Source organism: Desmodus rotundus, chromosome 4, assembly GCF_022682495.2.
Source record: "Desmodus rotundus isolate HL8 chromosome 4, HLdesRot8A.1, whole genome shotgun sequence".
Lineage (NCBI taxonomy): Eukaryota > Metazoa > Chordata > Mammalia > Chiroptera > Phyllostomidae > Desmodus > Desmodus rotundus.
Window position 1 is genome coordinate 5,981,585 of NC_071390.1, and position 20,260 is coordinate 6,001,844.

The 20,260-nt window shown below is 44.5% G+C and overlaps 2 protein-coding genes across 2 annotated transcripts; both read left to right on the forward strand.

Moving 5' to 3' along the window:
* Window positions 1–3,556: 3,556 nt before the first annotated feature.
* On the forward strand, window positions 3,557–5,831 carry FAM24B (family with sequence similarity 24 member B). Its single transcript, XM_053923560.1, has 3 exons — window positions 3,557–3,820; window positions 4,498–4,624; window positions 5,632–5,831. The coding sequence occupies exons 1-3, from the start codon at window positions 3,739–3,741 to the stop codon at window positions 5,819–5,821; spliced, it is 399 nt and encodes a 132-aa protein (XP_053779535.1). The 5' UTR covers window positions 3,557–3,738; the 3' UTR covers window positions 5,822–5,831.
* Window positions 5,832–8,512: 2,681 nt separating this feature from the next.
* CUZD1 (CUB and zona pellucida like domains 1) lies at window positions 8,513–20,260 on the forward strand. The gene is made up of 9 exons (XM_024555340.3): window positions 8,513–8,851; window positions 10,830–10,980; window positions 13,107–13,318; window positions 14,739–14,889; window positions 15,243–15,460; window positions 15,962–16,134; window positions 17,147–17,538; window positions 18,300–18,568; window positions 20,088–20,260. Exons 1-9 carry the CDS (start codon window positions 8,770–8,772, stop codon window positions 20,258–20,260), a joined length of 1,821 nt encoding a protein of 606 aa, XP_024411108.2. The 5' UTR covers window positions 8,513–8,769.

A 20,260-nucleotide genomic window follows, 5' to 3' on the forward strand; every position in this document is an offset into this window, starting at 1 on the left:
GGAAAAAAACCACAAGGGCTGACAAACCTAAGTTCTTAATCTACCTGTCACTTACACCTGTTCTACAACTTTGGCCTCCAGGGAAACATCAATGCCAGCCATTCATAAATTTATGTGAGAATATAGCAGCATATGACTGTTCATTAACAACTTTGAAAGAGGAAGTGTTCCCTTTACCTCATTCACCAATGGTTTATAGGCAGTTCCATAACTAAATGCCTTCACTGGCAATCTGGACACCTAGGACATGGTGGGCACAAGTAATTACTTGTGGAATCAAATTGGCACTCTTGCTTTTCTCTACTCTTTGTTAAGATTAAAAGTGAGTTGGCATCATTGAGTTTTTTAAATTTAATCCTTACCCAAGGACATTTTTTCATTGCTCTTTAGAGAGAAAGGAAGGGAGAGAAACATCCACGTGACAGAGAAGCATCAATTGGTTGCTTCCCATAGTAAGCACCTAGCCTGGGATCTTATGTGCTGGGACTGGGGATAGAACCTGCAACCTAAGTATGTTCCCTGACTGGGAATCGAACCCTCAACCTTTTGGTTATGGGACAATGCTCCAATCAACTGAGTCACACCAGTCAAGGCATCATTGAATCTTTAAATCTTCTCTGCTCTTCCCCAAGAATGCCAAGTCTTAAAACACTGGCCTGGATGAAAGTGGATAGCATGGCACTGTCACGAACACTTAAGACAAGGTGAAATTTGACTAATTTTGCTGGTAAAAATACAACAATATACTTCTAGATTCAAACAGTTTATTACTCACATATATAGTGAAAGGGAAATTAGGCAAAAACTGGCCCCACACCCTAAACTGGATGATACCAAAACAAAAGGGGCTGGATGACCTCAGTTCAAGTTGTGGGATATTTTGATGCTGAGAAGCATCACCGGACTGTAAAGAGGGTTCCAGGTTTGTGTCAGAATGGGCTGAATAGAGAACTGAGACTTTTATATCTGGGCTGTAACACCCCTACCCCTCCACTGTGGTGTCAGTGGAGACCTTGGGGAGTCTAGACTTCCATGCTGACCCGGTGGCAGTGAGCTGCTGTTCCTCCTAACTTGGTGGTCTCAGGGGAGGCCTAGCTGAGATTCAGGACTGCCACTATCACCCAGGGGAAACAAGGCCATTTCCACTGTGGTGTCAGTGGAGAACAAAGCATGAGAGATTTTTTTCCCTGCAGTCTCAACCATAAGAATCTAATTGAGCTTCTAGGGGTAAAACTCATGAAAGTTTGCCCTCTGTGCCAAAAAACAAAAAACAAAACCCTGGACCACCGGGAATTAAAAAAAAAACTCCCAGACTAGTCTTCATTGAGCCTCTGGCAATTCAGGAGTCATCATTTAAGGGTTCCTACTAGTCGCTGCTCCAGCAGTGGCTTCTGTTTCCAGTTGGCCGATTTCTCTGCATTTACTCGTCTCTCACTGGTGTGGCTGTTTGCCCTGCAACTTCAATTCTTTGGTTGGCCTAAGAAGTCTGGTTGACTTGCAGTTTTTTCAGCTTTGTTCTTGTTTTGAGTATGACAACTCTCAAGCTCTTTACATGTTGGAGTGGAAATTGGAAGTTCTGTGTTCATTTTTATTCACTTTGTTATTTCTCTCCCCAGAATAGATAATCTCAATTGACCTATCTTCAGGCTCACTGATTCTTTCTTCTGCCTATTAAAGTTTGATGTTAAGCCCTTCTGGTGATTTTTTTTTTTTCAGTTAATTTCCATGTGGCTCTTTTTTTTCTGTACTACTTGCTGTCTCTTTATTGATATTTTCTGTTGGAGACATCATTCTCATACTTTACTCTTTTAGACATGGTTTCCTTTATACATATTTAAAATACCTGGTTTAAAGTCTTTGTCTAGTAGGGCCAATGTCTGGGGTTCTTTGGGGAAAGTTTTTATTGTTTCCCTTCCTCAATTTTGATGGGCCATACTCTCTTGGTTCCTTGGAAGTTCTATAGTCTGTTGTTGAAAACTGGACATTTAAAATAATATAACATGGCAACTCTGGAAATCAGTTTTCCCCACTCTCCAAGATTTGTTGTTGCTGCTTGTTATAATTGTTATTGTTTTTTAATGACTTTTCTCAACTAATTCTGTGAAACTCTGTATTCTTTGTTGTGTGTGGACACTGAAGTGTCTGTTGATTAGCTTAGAGGTTGGACAAAAATTATCTTAAGTGCCTGGAACCAGTAACTCCCAGTCCTCCATGAGAGGCTGTGTGTGCATGTTGGATTATATCTTCAGTAATCAACCAAGAGGTTGAAAACAGAGGCTTTGCCTGAGTGGCTTTGCCTTTACGTCCTGCTCAGGCAAAGCCTCGAGGTCAGCCAGAGGTGAGTGCCTGAGGCCATCTCATGTCTTGCTTGAGCATGCTCCCAGCTCTGAGCATGTGATGACCTTCTAGCCTTCCAGGCAGATGTGAGGGCTTTTCAAAATCTCCATGGACAGCTACTCTACCCACTTTTTCCTTTAAGATTTCGGCTATCATTTGCCCCAAATGTTATCCACTCTTTCAAGCAGCCATGAAGTTAAAGCAATAGCCTGTAATTGTTTTTGTTGAAATCCCCTGAGGAGAAGACTGTTTTCACTGGGTAGACTCCAAATGAGGTCAAAAACAGATAGCGTTGCAAGTGAGGTCTCCCAGGTAACCAGCAGACAGGTCAAGTAATGAAAATTCTTTGGAAATGAGGCTTTGAAAGAGCTCTGCCTTTATTCTCTCCCTCTTGTGGCTGTATGAGAATCTGGGCTGGTATTTTGAAGCCTACCAGGGAGCCGGAGAGTGAATCATGGAACAGTGTCACAAAACTTTCTGTTTATACTGAGATTCAGTTCATTTTAAATAAATATTTCCTGAGGTGCTATACGCTTTGAGTTAGTTTCCAGATCCTAAAAAAAAGTGATTCTGACAATTTTGCCAAGTTGTTTTTATTGCTTTTACAGAGAAGAGAATTTTCAGAGTTCTTATGCCACTATTTTTATTGATATCTCCTCTGCTTTTCATGGTCTCATCCAGGGTTTGGCCAGAGCAGCAAGAAATAACCTCTGTAGTTAAAATAATTCCCTTATTTAATTGAACCACCTTTGCTGGGTGTGAGTTTCACCTTGAAATCATAGAAATCTGATTTAGAACCGGTATTTTATTCAAATTAGTTTTTGAAATCTTTTTGTCTGAACCATAAAGTATGATAATATCCCGAAGCCAGTTAATCTATAGTGAATCCTACTAAATGGCTACAACTATGTATTATTTCCTTGTGTGGCTACAACAAAGTCTAATCAGTCTTTCGTGATTGAACTTTCAGATATGTGAGTCTTTTTAGGTATTAGTCTCTCCACATTATTGTCCTTTTATTATGAACCCAAATTTCCTCTTGATGAGCAGCCAAACCTGAAAAGGTTCTCCGAAGGACACAAACCCTGAAAAGGCCAGACTGAGATTCAGTGATTTAAATTAGCCTTAGAGCAGTCCCACTTCCACTGGAGCTAGAGTACATCTGAACGGAATGGAATTCAGAACTCCGTGGAGGAGAGCTGGTGTCCAGGGTGTTGATGTCACACAGCCTGTGGCCTGATTAGCATACCAGCTGAATCTGGGTAGTGGCTGTCCATTCTGCCAGCTCCAGTGGGCACTGCGCTTCCTACGCGAGCTCTTCAAACTTCTACTCGACTACTCCTAACGAGGATAACTAATATTTTCTTTCTCAAGTTAAAGGTTTGAGAAGTTCCTGATAAGATGTACTACTGTTCCCTAAAGTTTATTTTAATTGTCATTGTTTTTAACTGTCAGCATTTATCCAGCTGCGAAGCCTCAGACGGTAAGTACGCTTCGGCAGAGGGCTGCCTCTTCTTCCCTGGCTCACTTTGACCCAGTTTCAGAGAGTAAGGTTAAACAAGTTGCTTATTCCACACAAATTGGATTTCCTGGGAGGCTTTAGGATTCAGGAGAAAAAAAGATCAGTTGTCAGTGGGAGAATTGAAAACGCATTTCCTAAAACATATATCACGAAATGGAGTTGTATATTCTCACTGTTGTTGAACATAACATTTTGAAAAAGTTATTCTCTTACTCATCCTCCTAGAAGATTTTTAAGTCTGATGTACAGTGAGGAGTTAATTCTTACTCTGAAAGCGAACATATTTTATGAGGCCCAGGTGTTTGGGAGGAAAACCATTTCCTGCCAAGCCAGCAGGCTCAGGTGCAGGCCTGTAGGCTCCTCACAGCTGCACATTGCTGCCTGAGAAGGCTCTTTCCACTTCCTTCTCTCTGGATTTTGCCTTTGTTACATCTCGTTCATAAATCAGCCCTCATCTCCATCTGTTGGCCAGGTGAGCCTCCTGGGCCTCCCTGGGAAGGCTCATTTGTGTTTTACACACAAAAGCCTCTATGGTTTGGGGTTCATTCCTCCTCCACTGGATGGAGCACATTGAGGTTGCTGTGTGGTGCGGGGGGAGGGAAGCCATATTCACTGCCTGCCTGCACTTCTCTGTCTAGATAAAGCTACGTCTTCTAAAACCAACTCGATAATTATGCTCTGCATTGGTGGCGGTATCCTGGTGACGATGTTCCTGTTGATAGGTGTTGTCTTCTTACTTTACTTCAAAGTGGCCAAGGCATTGAGGTGAGTGAGTGGGTGAGAGTGAATGAGGCCCCTCCCTCGGGACACCTGGGGCTCTCTGCTGGAGCAGGGCCACTCCTGGCCCTGGGGCCACATCCTGACTGAGGTCAGGAGCAGCAGGCAGGTCTGAAAAGGCAAAGGCAGGTGAGTACAGGACCTTGGCTTCTTCCCCTCCTGGCTTGGGTTTGTGAGCTCACAGGTGAGAGTTCTCAGCCCTCCAGGCAGGTGGCTGTGTGTGTCAGTGATCCCTGCTGTCACCTGACCTTGTGGAGTGCACCCTCAGCTGGGGGACTCAGCTCAGGGGCCGGCCCTCCCTGCTCCCTGGGCACTGCAGACTGAAGACTGTGGTCAGGCCACCTGAGTCTCTGAGTCTCAGACTCCCTGAGTCTCTGCCTCCCGTTCACTCAGAGGCAGGCTGAGTTGGTCTCCCCTTGCCTGAGCTGGGGGCTCTCACCCTGTTCCCTCACTCACTGCCCTTGGCCTTGGGGATGGTGAAGTGGGCCTGTAAGACTGTGGGGAAGCTGAGCTGTGTGAAGATCCTGGGGGATTCCAGAAAAGGAGTGTAGATCCGACAGGTAATTGAATTTTGGGGAGAGGACCCTTCAAATATGGGAGGGATTTGTTGTCAGAAGAAGTGATGTTCCCATTCTAGGGAAGGTAAGCCTGTTACCTGTGAGCTAGAAGGTACATTCCAGAACCTGGGGAACAGCTGACTATGGCACCTTCCCCATCATGCTCTGCATTTAGTGAGCCTGCAGTTATCGGCTGGGTGATCCATAGTTGCAATCCACTCTCCCTTATTTGCTGTGATCTGATTTTACATTTCTAGCAATCTAAGGACGGGAATAAATAAGGTAAGAACTTGGGACAGGGGCAGAGAGCTTTCATCTCAAGCCGGTGTCATATGTTTGGCTGGCTCCAGCCCTAAGGTTCTCAGACACCCTTGACTTTGTAAGAAATGGACTAAGAAGAAATTTCTAATCCCATGTGTGTGTCTGTCTTTTCTTCAGAGTTCCAAAGCCACCTGTTTGTTTGGCCTTAAAAAGTAATCCATTCATGGCCACCCGGGACAAGATCGCCGCAGGCTCATCCATAACCGCTGAGTCCTATCCCAACCTCCAGTGCTGTGACGAATGTAACTTGTGTGATAACTTTGATCCCCTGCCACCATGCTTCTGTGATATAAACGAGGGTCTCTGACTTGGTGGGCACAAATATCTTCATGAACAATACGTATTTCTTTCTTAGTAGAATGTTTTTTATTCAAGTTTTATCATGTTTATATCATGTACTATATAACATATTTATGGACTTTGGAATAAATGCAGTATTGAAGATAATCCTCTCTGCCTCTGGTATTTTTGTTGTTGTTAGTTATAAATGTACTTAACTTTGTGTATTTCCCACTTTGGGACTTGGCAACTGGTTGTAATATCATCTTGTGATATAAGGAGGGTGGGAGTAGAAAACAAACATCAAGCACATCTCCAGCCCCCGAAGGAAAAGATATATTGACCTTAGAGCGATTCCAGTTCAGACCCAGCTAACCTTCTGAGGCTGGAGGGTTCATTCAGGCTCTTCCTTCCGGGCTTCTCCACTCTCTCTCAGCTACTCAGCGGCAGACAGTTATGGTCCCTTGTCCTGAAGGTGAACTCTGTAAACCTGGGCAAGAGAGAGAACAGCAGGTGGGACATCTCTGGGTTTAGGTTGCCTGATCTGTGTACTGATGGGCTGAGCTCAGTGGTGGAAAGGGCATTTAGAAGACCTGAGATTCCTCCTCTGGGTACCCTGCAAATCTTCAGAGTTCCTCCTCCTTGCATTACTTTTTTAACACGGATTTTTGCTGACTCATCCATCAGTGCCTTTAATTGCTGATAGGAACCTTGGCTGACTATCAAAGCCCAGATAGTCAGGTCTTTGATCCAGCAATAAGCAATGGGCCCACCCTGCTGACTCAACCGGCAGGGTCTTTAATGGCTGATAGGAACCCTCCCTGACTATCAAAGCCCAGATAGTCAGGGCTTTGATCCAGCAATAAGCAATGGGCTCACCCCTCACCTTCTGCTCTCCAGCTTCCTTCTGTTTCTGTTCTTTCCTGCTGGGCCTTCTGGAACCCTTTCTAATCACAGACTCCCCATCCATAACCACAATAAGTGCATTTTCTCATTCACCGAAACTTTGTGAGCATCTCTGTTTTACTCAACGTTAAGAATTAACTAGTAAAAGGGATGAAAAAGAGCAGGAATAGGTGAAGGAAATCGCTACTACCTCTAGGCTGACGGAGCGAACAACAATTGAACTATGCTTTTGGAAGCGGCCAGCTCCTGGCTGCGATTCAGCCCCCCAGCAGAGGGCTCAGCTGAGGGGGGACTGACTATTCAGTGTTCCATTGTGACGAATTTGCCTGAAGGGCAGTGGGAGTGGAGCTGCTTTCACAGAACAGCCCCAGTACAAGTTTTCAGAGACAAATTCAAGGCCGTATCTTCCTTCCTGGAAGTGACCTGTCTGTGAGTCCCTGGGTATTTTCTCCTTCTCCTGGAGTCTACTGCTTCCAGCCTCGTCTTAGGTGTTGTGTGAGCTACAATTTTCTCTTGTCAGCAGCAGGCTCCTGAGTGGAGCTACGTGGGTGCCTTGGTCCCTGTCCAAGCTCCTCGAGAATACAACTTGTCAATGGCTCAGGTGTTGGCCTTGCCACTGCATCACTGGGTGTGGACCCAAACACCTGGTCCAGGAACCCAACCTGGAATGGATTCCCGTGGGTCACAGAACAGGCCTGTGCCCTTTCCAGCCCCAATATCCTCCAGCCCGGTGAGGGGTTCTGGGCGTGAGGACAGTCAGTGCACCGCAGAAGGGTTGAGGACAACCGGGAAGGGTTTCAACCTAGAGGACCCAGTCTATACTTACCTTCACCTTCTCAGACCTGCTGGGAAGATTCTCTGAAGACCAGTCATTTTCCTGCTCAAAAGTTCTAACTGAATTTAGAATAAAATTCATGCTTCTCATCTGACTACAAACTCTTCATCATTTGCCATGACCTTTCTCTCCTTTTCATCATCCTCTCCCACCTTCCTCCTCTTCACTCATATCTGCCACACTCGCCAGACTGCCTTTATCTTGCTGATGTGCCCAGCTCATTCCTGCCTCAGGGCCTTTGCACTTGCTATTCTTTTGCCTGAAATGCATCTCTTAAGCCCAGGTCACGCATGTGTATCTTTTCCTGCATATGCTCATGTTTCATCTTCTCAAGATGCCTTTCTTCCCACCCTAGTATTGCATCTCCCCACCCCTCAAAGCAGTTTTATTATATTTACATCACCTTTTACTATATGTAATTTATTTTTGCTTGTTGTCTGTCTCCCCCTCACTTAGATAAGTTCCACAAGGTCAGGGACTGTGTTTCTCATGCAGCTAATGAACAGTTGTTGAATGAATGAATGAATGAATGTTGCAGGTGCTGGCCCTGCCGCTGCAGCCCTGGTCTCACCTTGGACACCAGGATTCCTTTCTCTCATCTGTCAAACACAGTGCCTATGGGACTCTGATTCATCCACTTCAGGCTCTCTGGGCATAACCAGCTAGAAACTCGTGGGAGCTGAACCTGGACCTGTACTTCCTTTTTCCTCCCCATCCCGTGCCACCTCCTCCTCTCCCTCAGTGTCCGCCACTAGGCAGGCACCAGAGTGACCTAGCTGGACCCAGAGTTGGCCCAGGTGCCACCCACCTCCCAGCTTGATTCTTTGGATCCCCAAAAGCTTTAATGTTTAGGGAAGAGCAGGGAAGGCTCGAGGTGCCAATGGTGTTCCCCCCTTGGTGATCTGAACACATCCCAGGGCAAAGGCCCAAGTCCAAATCAGTGCCAGGAGGAGTTGCTCAGTGCCGACTATGTACCAGGCGTTGGAGGTCCCCGGCAGGAGCTGTAGCTGGGTGCTATCCACAGGGCCCCTGGGAATCCGTTGAGAGAGCAAACACTGTTAAGGACTGCTGATATCAAGCTGGTCACAGCTGCTATGTTCTCACAGAAATCTACCCCTTATATGGTCAAACCAACTCTTCCCCGAAGGTCACCTGGAAGCTTATGAGAGCAGGTAGGCAGGAGAGAGAAGTATAAAAGCCTGCTGGCCCTCTAGGCTGTCCCACCTCTCCTGAAGATGGAGGCCATGAGGAGGCTCATCCCTTGGACCCTCTTAATTGCGTCATGTTTGGCTGAGTTTAATGTGACCAAGTCTGAAGGTAAGGAAATTGGACTGCTTTTTTCAGTCGAAGTGGGGGAGACCTCCTCCCATAGTGTTTGAACACCTGCTGTTAGCCCTAAAACCGAGAATATTGACACATGTGCTCTTGATGGGATTTTGAATTAGCACTTACATTTTTTTTCAGGTCTATGTGACATCAAACATAAAAAATGAAAAAGCATTAAAAAAGTTTGCCAGGTAATTTCACTACTAAGAATATTTAGGCAATAATCCTATAAGTGCACCAAGGCATATGTACTATGCATGGATGTAATTTACAAAGCAGTGTAAGTTTCCATCATTTTTTCTGTGAGGTATGCTAAATGCATACAAGGGAATAATCTTTGGCACCTTCTCAAAGATAAGACTGAGCTACGAGAAAGATGCCTGGCATCTACTCTAAGAAAAAAAAAACCTACCTGAAATTTGTAAAGTAGGATGGTGTTTATATTTAAAAGATATACATTTGGGTATCAAAAAATCAGCAAGTAGAAGAGAAAAATGAAAGGGGTCTGGAAGTATGTACAAGAAGTGTTTAATTATATTTGTTTCTGGGTGGATGAGATTATACTCTTTAATTGTCTTTGCTTTGTAATTTCTTCACTAATAAACATAATAGTAATAGTTACTGTTAGGGAAAACTAAATAAACACTATTGTTATAGGGATATCACTTATCTGTCATGGGTAAAATTGAAAATAACCTTTGTTTCTAAGTCTTTAACCATTAATCAGCTTCCTTTATGAAGTATTCAATTTTTTTGTTCCTGTTCAATTATAGCTGTTGCTGCTGCTCCTCCTCTCCCCCTCCTCCTCTTGCTTAATAACAGCTTTATTGAGATACATTTCATACACCATAAAACCTGCTTTTCTAAAATGTGCAACTTAGTGGTTTTTAGTGTATACAGTCTTGTGCAGCCATCATCACTAATTCGAAAACATTTCATCGCCCCCCAAAGAAACTCCTGTGCCCATTAACAGTTTCTCTCCATTTTCCCCAATGTCCCCAGCCCAAGGCAACCACTAATCTTTCTGTCTATAGGCTTTCCTGTTTTGGGCAATTCATATAGACAGAATCACACAATATGTTCACAAGGTTTGTCTGTGCTGTACCATTTATCAGCACTTCATTCCTTGTGGTCACCGAGTCATATTACACGGTATGGGTATGCCATGTTTTATGTATTTAATATTTACCAGTTGATGGATATTTAGGTTGCTTCCACTTACTGGTTATTTTCAGTAGTGCAGCTACAAGCCTCGGTGTACAGGTTTTTGTGTGGAGATAAGTTTTCATTTCCTTTGGGGATATGCCTAGAAGCGGAGTGGCTGGGTTATGATAATTCTATGTTTAACTTTTAAGGGGTTTCCTGTACTTTTCCCAGCAGCGGTCCCATTTTACATCCCGGTGAGCAGTGTTGCAGGGTCCCAATTTTTCCACATCCTCACCAACACTTGGTATTTCCCGTTCTGATTCCAGCTTTTGTTTCACAGCCTAATTGGTGTGAAGTGGTACTCGCTGTGGTTTTGATTTGCATTTCCCTGTTGACTAATGATGTTGAGTACTTCTTCATGTGTTTGCAACTTCTTTGGAGTAATATCTATTTTGGTCCTTTGTCCATTTTTAATTGGGCTTTTAATTATTGAGTTGTAACAGGTCTTTATATATTCTAGACATAAAGCTTCTTTTTAAAATCATCTTTCTGCAGGCCCTAATATATTCTTTTTTCTTTTATACACTGTAGTTAGAGAAATCATAAATTCTTTCAAGAATTTATGATTTCTTGAAATCCCTTCCAAGGGATTCAAGAAAGGGAACTTAGTATAACTGGTGGCTTACTTTGGAGTGAACTAAATTCTGTTCACAATTAGCGACATGCTGGTGTGCATATCCCACCTGGGGGGTAGAGTCCCAGGCCCCCGGAGGAGGCAGGGGCTGCCTGTTCTCCTCAGTGCCACCTGTGCGGTCTCCACCAGGCCAATCCAGCTGCAGGGCCAGCCTGGGAGGTGCCAGCGAGTCTGAGACCCACAAAGCCCTGATCCTGCAGCTCAATCCCAACGAGAACTGCACCTGGACACTAGGAAGGCCAGAAAACAAAAGCGTCCGAGTCATCTTTTCTCACTTCCAGTAAGTAGGGGCTTCAGTTTCGGAAGAGGGTGGTGGAGCTCTGGGCACACTGGGTCATCCTAGGGACAGGAGTCTGGGGCTCCACAAGGTGGTGGTGACTCTCACGACCATGGTGTTGATGATGACGGCTTATGGTCACTGCCGGAGGCCTGTGCCCTGGGCTCTGGTCACAGAGGTTCTGTGAGGTCAGTACAAGGATGGCAAGCACAGGCAGGGGGGGAACTTGTCTCAGGAACTTGCCTGTAAGTAGGAGGACCAGGGTTCGGGCCACTAGTCCAGTTCCAGAGTCTCAGCCCTAAAGCACTAAGCTCGTGGTCCCACACCTTGCTGTGCATTAGAATCAGCAAGGGAGCTCCAGCCAACTCATATTCCTGGGCTGCACCCCACACAATCAACTGACAATTCTGGGGGTGGGACCCAGGAGGCACCGGTCTGCTTTTCCTTGATTTTTAAACTTTTTATTTTGAAATGAATGTATGCTCACAAGCGTTTGACAGTGCCCCAGTGATGGCAGCGGGAGGTCCCGCTGAGACAGGGCACTGCACCCCCAGACTCAGGGCTTCCTGAGGGCTGCCCCAGCTGGTCCTCTCAACAGCCCTCTGGGGCAGATGCAGTCCAGTCCTACTCAACAGAAGTCTCTCAACTGTGTCCAGAGTCACATACTAATAAAAGTGGGAGAGGACTTGAATCTGAGCCACCTGGCTCCAGAGCCGAACACCTATTTTCTACATCTCATTATCAGACTTCCTCCTTGGCTGCCAGCCTGGATTTTCCGTTCTAATCATTTCAAGCCCAAATGCATGTAGGCTCCACTAGTAACTAGCACAGTAAGTCTGTGCTGAGTGTCGTCAACGGCTTCTGTGACTTTAAGCAAAGTGATGTCTGATGAAACCCATTCCGCCATGGCTAATCAACATAAACAAGACTTAACGTTCCATCCATGTTATAATGGAACCGTGATGACTGACACATTATTCTAGGACCTCATGTACGCTCACCCTATCCCAGTGGTTCTAAGACTAGAGAGTATTAGGGCTTCATAAACCACAATGGCAAGGTGCCAGCCCCAGGTTCTCTGATTCAGGTGGGGTGGGCGGGGCCTGGGAATTCCTGTTTGGAACCAGTTCCCAGGTGATGCCGCTGCTGGCCAGGGTGCCACACTCTGAAAGGCATGGTCCTATACCACTGAAACAGGAATTGACTCCCACGTGGCCCCCAAAGAAACGACAGAGAAGGGGGACTTTCAAATTTCCTAGAATGGTAGCGCTGTTAAGACACACATACACTATTTTTGCTGTGTAAAAAGAGAGGAGAAGCGAGACCAGAAGTGTGGGCAGGGGAAGTGAACATTTCACTATTACGGGACACGTCCTGTGTGCCAGGCGTGTGCTAGGAGCTTCAGGTTCACAAAATTATAAACCTCATCCATAGAATGAAGTCGGCTGAGATAATCCCACATTACGGACCAGAAAACTGAAATCAAGAAAGGTTAAATCCTTCATCCGAGTTATACAGCAGGTAGCCAAGGTGGAAGAAAAATTTCGCTTGTCTACCCTTGTGGTTTTTCCTCTAGGTCACATTGGAAATGTGCCTCCTATGGGCATTTGGAGATACCCTGTCAGAATGGGCAGAAACGGTCATCCTGGGCTGCCCTTCCAATGCAGGACATGGGGCTGCGTGACAAAGGGGCGATGTGAGGCAAGGAGGGGACAACCAGGAAGATGCTCAAGTTGCTTTACCTTAAGAGAGGTGGCCATTTCCGAAAAATGCTCCACCTTGACAGCCTCGGATTTCAGATGACAAAGGGGACTCAATTTTAAATAAGAAGGTCCTCCCCCAAACAGTCCCATGGGCATGGGGAACAGGAGAGATGGAAATCGGGAGAAGAACAGGGGTCCTGGGTTCCAGGCCCACCTTCCCCACTTACGTGATATAAGGCGTTGGCAGAGCAGTTCAGCTCCCTGAGCCATTGACAGATGGGCGGGGTTTGATGTTGAGGGAGGGTGGTCATGGAGACATTGAAACGAAAGCAGAAGTGCCACCCCTTGGTAAATTGTGATGCCAGTGTGAACAACTGACTGCCCCTTGCTGGTGGCTGTTTAACCACAGGTGTGTTTGGTTCTCAGGCTTGATACAAATGGAAGTTGTGAAAGTGAGAACATTCAAGTTTTTGATGGGAACTCCACCCAGGGGTCTCTGCTGGGGAAAGTCTGCAGCAAAAATGACTATATTCCTGTGTTTGAATCATCCAACACACTGACGTTTCAAATAGTCACCGACTCTGCAAGGGTTCAGAGAACCGTCTTCATGTTCTACTACTTCTTTTCTGCTGGCATCTGTAAGTTCTCATTTACACACCTGAAGCTCGCCACCGGTGAGCACAGACGCTTATACTCCCCTGCCCGGGGTGCTGTAGCCCTGAGTCTGAGGCTAGTCCCTCCCAGACGCTGTTTGTGAGAATCACCACGAGGGCTTGTGAAGTCAGGGTCCTGGGCCCCCCAGGGAGATCCTGACTCATGGGACCTGGAGTGGAGCCCATGAACTTCCTTTCTAACCAGCTCTCAGGTGAGACAGATGGGCAGGGCTGATTGGATGGCTACCTGTTGAGCTCTCCTATGTTAAAGACCGAAGCAGACTCTCCAAGTTCACCCTGTTTAATAATAACCCTGAGATCTTTTGAAATGCCTGTTCAGGGAGCACCCCTACCTTGGTCTGATCCCTTAGATCTGGGTTGAGGCTTTAGAGTCCTCAAGTTTAACAAGGATCCTGGGTAATTCTTGATAAAGAAGATCATCCTGGGAGCACAAGCCGAGAATCTCTGACCTCACCCCTGAACCTAAGCCTACTGGGAAGTCGGAGGCTCTGAGGACCCGGCTTTGCTTTCACAGCACCTAGATGCTTCTGCAGGGGGCCCAGCAGTTCTGCCGGTGTCCATGAGCAAAGCTCCCTTCTGCCCCTTCCTGAGGCCTGGAGTGGACTGGGTCACTCTGCTGTTAAACCACTGGGTCCTTGGTGCCAACAAATCTCTGGAGAGGAGCAGACACGGTTTCCCAAGCTGCAGCCCAGCACCTTTCCATGTCTTACCTACAGCCCCTGCCTGACATGTATCCTGTGCTTTAGCCAATCTAAACCATGTTACAATCCCCTAAAAAGAGCCCTCGGGGTGGCTTCTTGGTGTTTCATTTGTCCGGCTGCTCGCTTACCTTCTGGGGTGGGGAAGAACCACGGTGGCTTCACGAGGGCTGCATCTGAGCTGAACCACAGCAGTGGTGGCACCAGGGTCGGGAGAGGTGGGAGTCGGGGGGGAGGACTCCCATCTGCTGGAACCAACAGCCTGAAGAGACGTGGGAAGAAAGGACAGGCTGGACCAGCCGGTCACAGGGTGGCAGCCGATGAGACTGGAAAGCTAGTCTGGGGCTAAGTGTGGAAGAGCCTTGGTGGCAGTCCTCAGAGTGTGACTTCAGTCTTTATGGCTCAGTCCAGGGAATGGAGGGTCTGTACAGCTGGGACAGACCTCGCAGGGAGACTTCGATAGTACCCACTGGGAGGCAGCACAGCATTCACCATCTGCTCTGCATCCGTGGGCAGGAAGTCCGGTGACAGAGAAGGATGAGCATCTCAATATGGGGCCAGTTCGCAAGAGGGACTGGAATAAAACTCTGGGGAGATGGATTAAGCTCTTACTAATGCACAACACAGAAAGTAAAAGAAGTCTCTATCTTGATTTACATTCCTGGTCAACCTCGCATCCCTTTCAGCTATTCCAAACTGTGGTGGGTACCTGGACACCCCCGATGGTTCCTTTACCAGCCCCAACTACCCGAATTCACATCCTGAGATGGCCTATTGCGTGTGGCACATACAAGTGGAGGAAGGTTACAAGATAAAATTAAACTTCAAAGAGATTTTGTAAGTACTCTGGTCTATTTCTCCTGCTGGAGCACATGCAGTAAGCCCACATGGCAGGGGAGGGGGTCCCGGGGAAGAGAAATTGTCACATGCACCCCCCATAGATGGGTGCTTTTCAAAGAACAGGGTGTATAAAGAAACACCAATACTATTGCATTGAGCTAAGCTGACTATTTTCCTGAAGATGCTGAGGTCACGTCAGGGACTGGCGAAGCCCCAGGTCTGTCATCACAAACATGAGATAGCAATGCAAGGAGAAATCCTTCATCACTAAAGACTGGGATGGTTGGGGTTATAGAAAATGGAATTGAACTGGTTTGCAAGCTCTTTCACCAGCAGCCCTACTTCTCTAGCCTAGAAGTGGACGAGCACTGCCGATTTGACTTCATCGCTGTCTATGACGGCCCCTCCACCACCTCTGGCCTGATTGGACAAGTGTGTGGCCGTGTGAAGCCCACCTTCGAGTCCTCGTCCAACTCATTGACCGTCGTGCTATCTACAGATTATGCCAACTCCTACCGGGGATTCTCTGCTTCCTACTCTTCAATTTATGCAGAAAACGTCAACACAAGTAAGTCGTGTTTCTTAGCTATTTGGAGCTCTCTTGAAGATTGTGTACATAGAAACTGCTCCTTCACTCTTGTCCTATGAGTGGCTGTCCCTGTTGGCAAGCCTGAGACATGTACCAAAGGATACGACAGACTCACACATAGTTTGGAAAATATTCATAACCTGAAGCTTGAGAATCAGTTCTGTGCATTGCTTAGAACAAGAGGAAATTAATGATTGTATTAACCTGAGAAAGACTTGTGCAGAAAGTGTGGACTGGTTTCCTGAATGCCGTCTGCAAAGCACAATTAGAAATATTAGATTTATAGATTCTGGCTGCAACCAAGGTCACGGTGAACATTGGAAAGCGGTGGAGCAATTGCTCTGTTATCTCAGGCTTCTGATCACCGTTTGGGGCAAAATGGGTTTTGAGTTTTTATATATTCTCCTGCACACACAGCTTTTTCAGATCCAAAGTTCCTAGTTGACATAACATGATCGTACCCCCCCTTTTTTTGGACAGCTTCTTTAATTTGCTCCTCTGACAAGATGAGAGCTATCATAAGTAAATCCTACCTGGAATCTTTCAAATACAATGAGAATAACTTGCAGCTAAATGACCCAACTTGCAGACCCCAAGTATCAAATGTGGTGGAATTTTCTATCCCTCTTGATGGATGTGGTACAGTTAAAAAGGTAAAGTGGAATATTTTTTAAATGTTACTTTTATTTTATTGTATTTCTTTTCTTTAAGTGAAGTATTGTGAGCTGGGCTGTGTCAAATGCCAACGGTAGGTTTGGTCGTGTGGACAGCGTAATGCTTCCTGGCTGCTTGAACAACTTCCAAATTACTGCCTTCGATTTCAGGGTAACTAGAGAGTACATATCTTCCCAAAAGGTAAAGAACTCTGAAAACCCCCTGGAGAGAGTTTGAACACCTATACTCTGCCCAGTTAGTAGCTTACTAATAATACTTGCCTAGAAAATGTTTGCATCTCACATTTAGCAAAACTCTAGCTGTATTTTTATGACCTTCTGCTTCCCCCTTTAAAGACAGAAAGTAAAAACCTCATCCTTATTTTAAACATGAAGGATGTCTGTGATTTGTTGTACATTTTCTAGAACTTTAAGATCTCTAACATTTTCAAGCCTTTAGGGTACATACCCTAAACTTTTCACTTGTCATTAAACAACAGGAATTGATAAGGATGGAAGGAAATCTTTCTTTGTTTGTTTATTTATTTATTTTTGGTCCAAAATGAAACCTGAGCTATTACAGTGTGAATCTCGAGGGAAGGCAGCCGGGACAGAACCTATTCCAGGCCCTCTGTCTGCAGTCATTTGGGAAACCGCCCCGCTAGCCACAGTAGTGTGGTGCTACTTATGATAGGCAACTTGCTATTGGGTCCAACATCCTTCTAGGGCTGGAAACTTGCATTCAAAATGGTTTTTAATGTAGCTGAAAAAAAAATCTGTCCAATTCTTCCAGTCTTTCTAATCCAAGCTGTATCTCTCATTGCACTCTTTTTCTTCCTCCCCAGAATGTTTCTTAAATAAAACACATTCGAGGTTTATGGTATTTTGACCTGAGAACCATTACCTTGTGATCTAAGAAGTGATGTCCCTCCCTGCGAGTGTTATTCACATCTACGCTCTAAAATATCTCTGGACTTAAAGTATGACGTTTGAATTCCATTCTGTTCTGCAGGTCGAGGATCATTTGATTACTTACACCAATACCATCACCCACTCTCCATCCCCTGCTTCCGAAGTGATCACCCGTCAGAAGCACCTGCAGATCATTGTGAAGTGCGAGATGGAGCACACTTCCACCGTGGCGATGATGTACATAACAGAAGACGACGTCCTGCAAAACCAGAGCGCACTGGGCACGTACAACACAAGCATGGCTCTTTTTGAGTCCAATTCCTTTGAAAAGCCGATCCTGGAGTCACCATATTATGTGGATTTGAATCAAACTCTTTTTGTTCAAGTCAGTCTGCAGACCTCAGACCCAAGTCTGGTGGTGTTTCTGGACACCTGCAGGGCCTCGCCCACGCCTGACTTCGCATCTACGACCTACGACCTGATCAAGAGCGGGTACGTCCTCACACAGGGCAGTCCTTTCTGGGGGCTACTTTCCTGAAGAAATATTGCATGTGTGTCTGTGTATATAATTTAGAGCTCTAGTACTACCACCATGGAATTTAAGAAATCCAATCATTTTATAAAATAGTTACTGTGTTTAGTTACAATTGATTTAAGTTGAAACATTCCTACAGACATAGCCTGTATCCACCAGAATTTTAAGTGTATTTACAAAGTATTTGCTGATAGATAAAAACTTTTTTTTTGTCAAGAAGGCTTTATGTGTATTTTTGCTTTAAAAAAAATTCCTTTTTACCTTTTGGTTATTTTCAACAAAAACTCAGAACATTATTTCATGTGTTCCCAGTTTAGAACATAAATATAAGGTATTCAGTAAAGTTTATGTGGCTTTTTTTTTGAAAAGTTCTTTTTTAAAGAGAGTTTCCTTTTTTTTAAGCTGAGGGACTTTAACTACACCAACATACTGTGCATTCATAGCAAGTGGGTAAAGTAAGGGGCTTGGGTTCTAATAAGTTGGAATTGATTTTCTAATTAATTCACGTGGACTTGGAATTTCCCTGCTGGAGGGAACTGCGTCTTACCCAGAAGTCAGATCCATGGTCTTAGTCATGGTACTTGAGGTCAAGACACTGCCTTTCTAGAAAGATTTCTGGACCCACAAACCAGACAGTTCAAAGAAAACTTTCGTTTTCCAACATGGAAAAGACTGAACCTCTGCAAACTTTCTAAATGTGTCATAAACTCTGTTCCAGATGTAATCAAGATGAAACTTGTGAGGTGTATCCCTTATCTGTGCACCATGGAAGATTCCGGTTTAACGCGTTTAAATTCTTGCGAAGCCTGGGCTCTGTGTATATACAATGCAGGGTGTTCATATGTGACAGTGGTGACCGCCAGTCTCGCTGCAGCCAAGGCTGCGTCTCCAGAAGAAAACGAGACATTTCTTCTCACAAATGGAAGGCGGATGCCGTCATAGGGCCCATTCGTCTGAAAAGGGATCGGTGGGCAGGTGGAAATTCCGGTATGAAAAATCTATTTCATCACCTAAGAACATTTTGTGGCTTATAAATCACTACTCGAATGTAGTCCTTTTAAAACATGTGCAGTTCAGAGATTTAAGATAGTCTTAGCAAAGCCCTATATAAGTTATGAGTTGTAAGCACACAGGATTAATTTTTATTTCCCTTAGCAATAACATGTAAACCACGTAGAGTTTAGGCGAGTCACACACTGATAATTTAGCATTATTCATATGGCTTTTGAGTAAAAATGTAATGTCCTCACTTGTAAACACAACACTTTTCCTTAGCTTCCTGATTCCTTATTATAAATCCCATTGGCAGATAAATCAAAAGCAATGTATTTTCACTCCTAAATGAGTATAAGATAACCAGCATCCCACGCTATCACCTACTTGGAAAAAAAGCTTTTTTTAAAAAAATAGCAAAAATATTATATTTTCAAGTTAGCCCTACCTCTTTCTAAAGGACTGAAGCCTGAGATCCAGCACATCGCATGGGAAAGAGGCATCAGTAAATCCTTAAGGATAAGCCATGATTAAATGGGCTAGGATAAGTCATGATTGTACAAAAACTGTTATAAGAATTTATCTTATGTGAAGATGATCTTGGCATAAGAGAATCCAGTGATCTCTTCTTTATTATTATTTGAATGGATTACGAAGGAGCATGATTGTGGTTTGTGAAAATATTTTTATGACAAAAACAAAAGAACACAAACAAAATTAAAATCAGTAATTAATTATTTATTTATTTGTAGAGAGGGGAAGGGAGGGAGAAAGAGAGGGAGAGAAACATCGATGTGTGAGAGAGACATCAGTTGGTTGCCTCTCGCACGCCCCACATGGGGAGCTGGCCTGCAACCCAGAATGTGCCCTGACTGGGATTGAACCGGTGACCTTTTGATTTGCAGACCAACTCTCAGTCCACTGAGCCAAACCAGCCAGGGCAAAAAAAAAAAATCAGTAATTTTATAAACATATTCACTAAAAAGACAATGCATCTATGATTATTATTTTGAGATTAGTTAAAAAGCTGTGAATAAAAGTTATTATAGAAATATCATACACATTAGAAAAGTATCCTTTCCCATTTGAAGAGAAGAAACTAATTTTTCTCCAGCAATCAAGTGTATTTTGACAATGGTGGGAAGTAGTGATGACTAGTAACTGAACCTGCATTTCTGTTTAACTATTTTGCTTGAATTTCACAAGTTTTCACCATATGTTAGGGAATCAAACTGAATTAACCATTTAAACAAATAAATGTAAGGACATCTTATCTTTGAATTAAATATAAAAATAGCTAAAATTATATATAAACATAGCTAAAGCAAATATTTGATAACAGTTTATGTATGTTGTGTTGATAGCATTTCCTGTATGTTGGGTCAACAGTATATATTATACATTAAGTGATACATCAGAGTCATAGGCTACATAGAGATAAAAATGTATGAAAATTTTGTCAGGCCAAGTAATACTTTTCTTTAAGTGGTTTTGATCTTGTTTCCCATTACAGGATTTCAGAATCAAATGCCCGGAGAAGTCACTCAGAGCCAGCCCATCAGCAGTCTACACCTGTTTTCATTCCTGGTCCTTTCTCTGAATGTCATGGCTGTGGCCGTGGTTGTCGTGAGGCGCTTTGTGAACCAGAGAACAGGCCTCAAATACCAGCAGCTGCAGGACTATTAA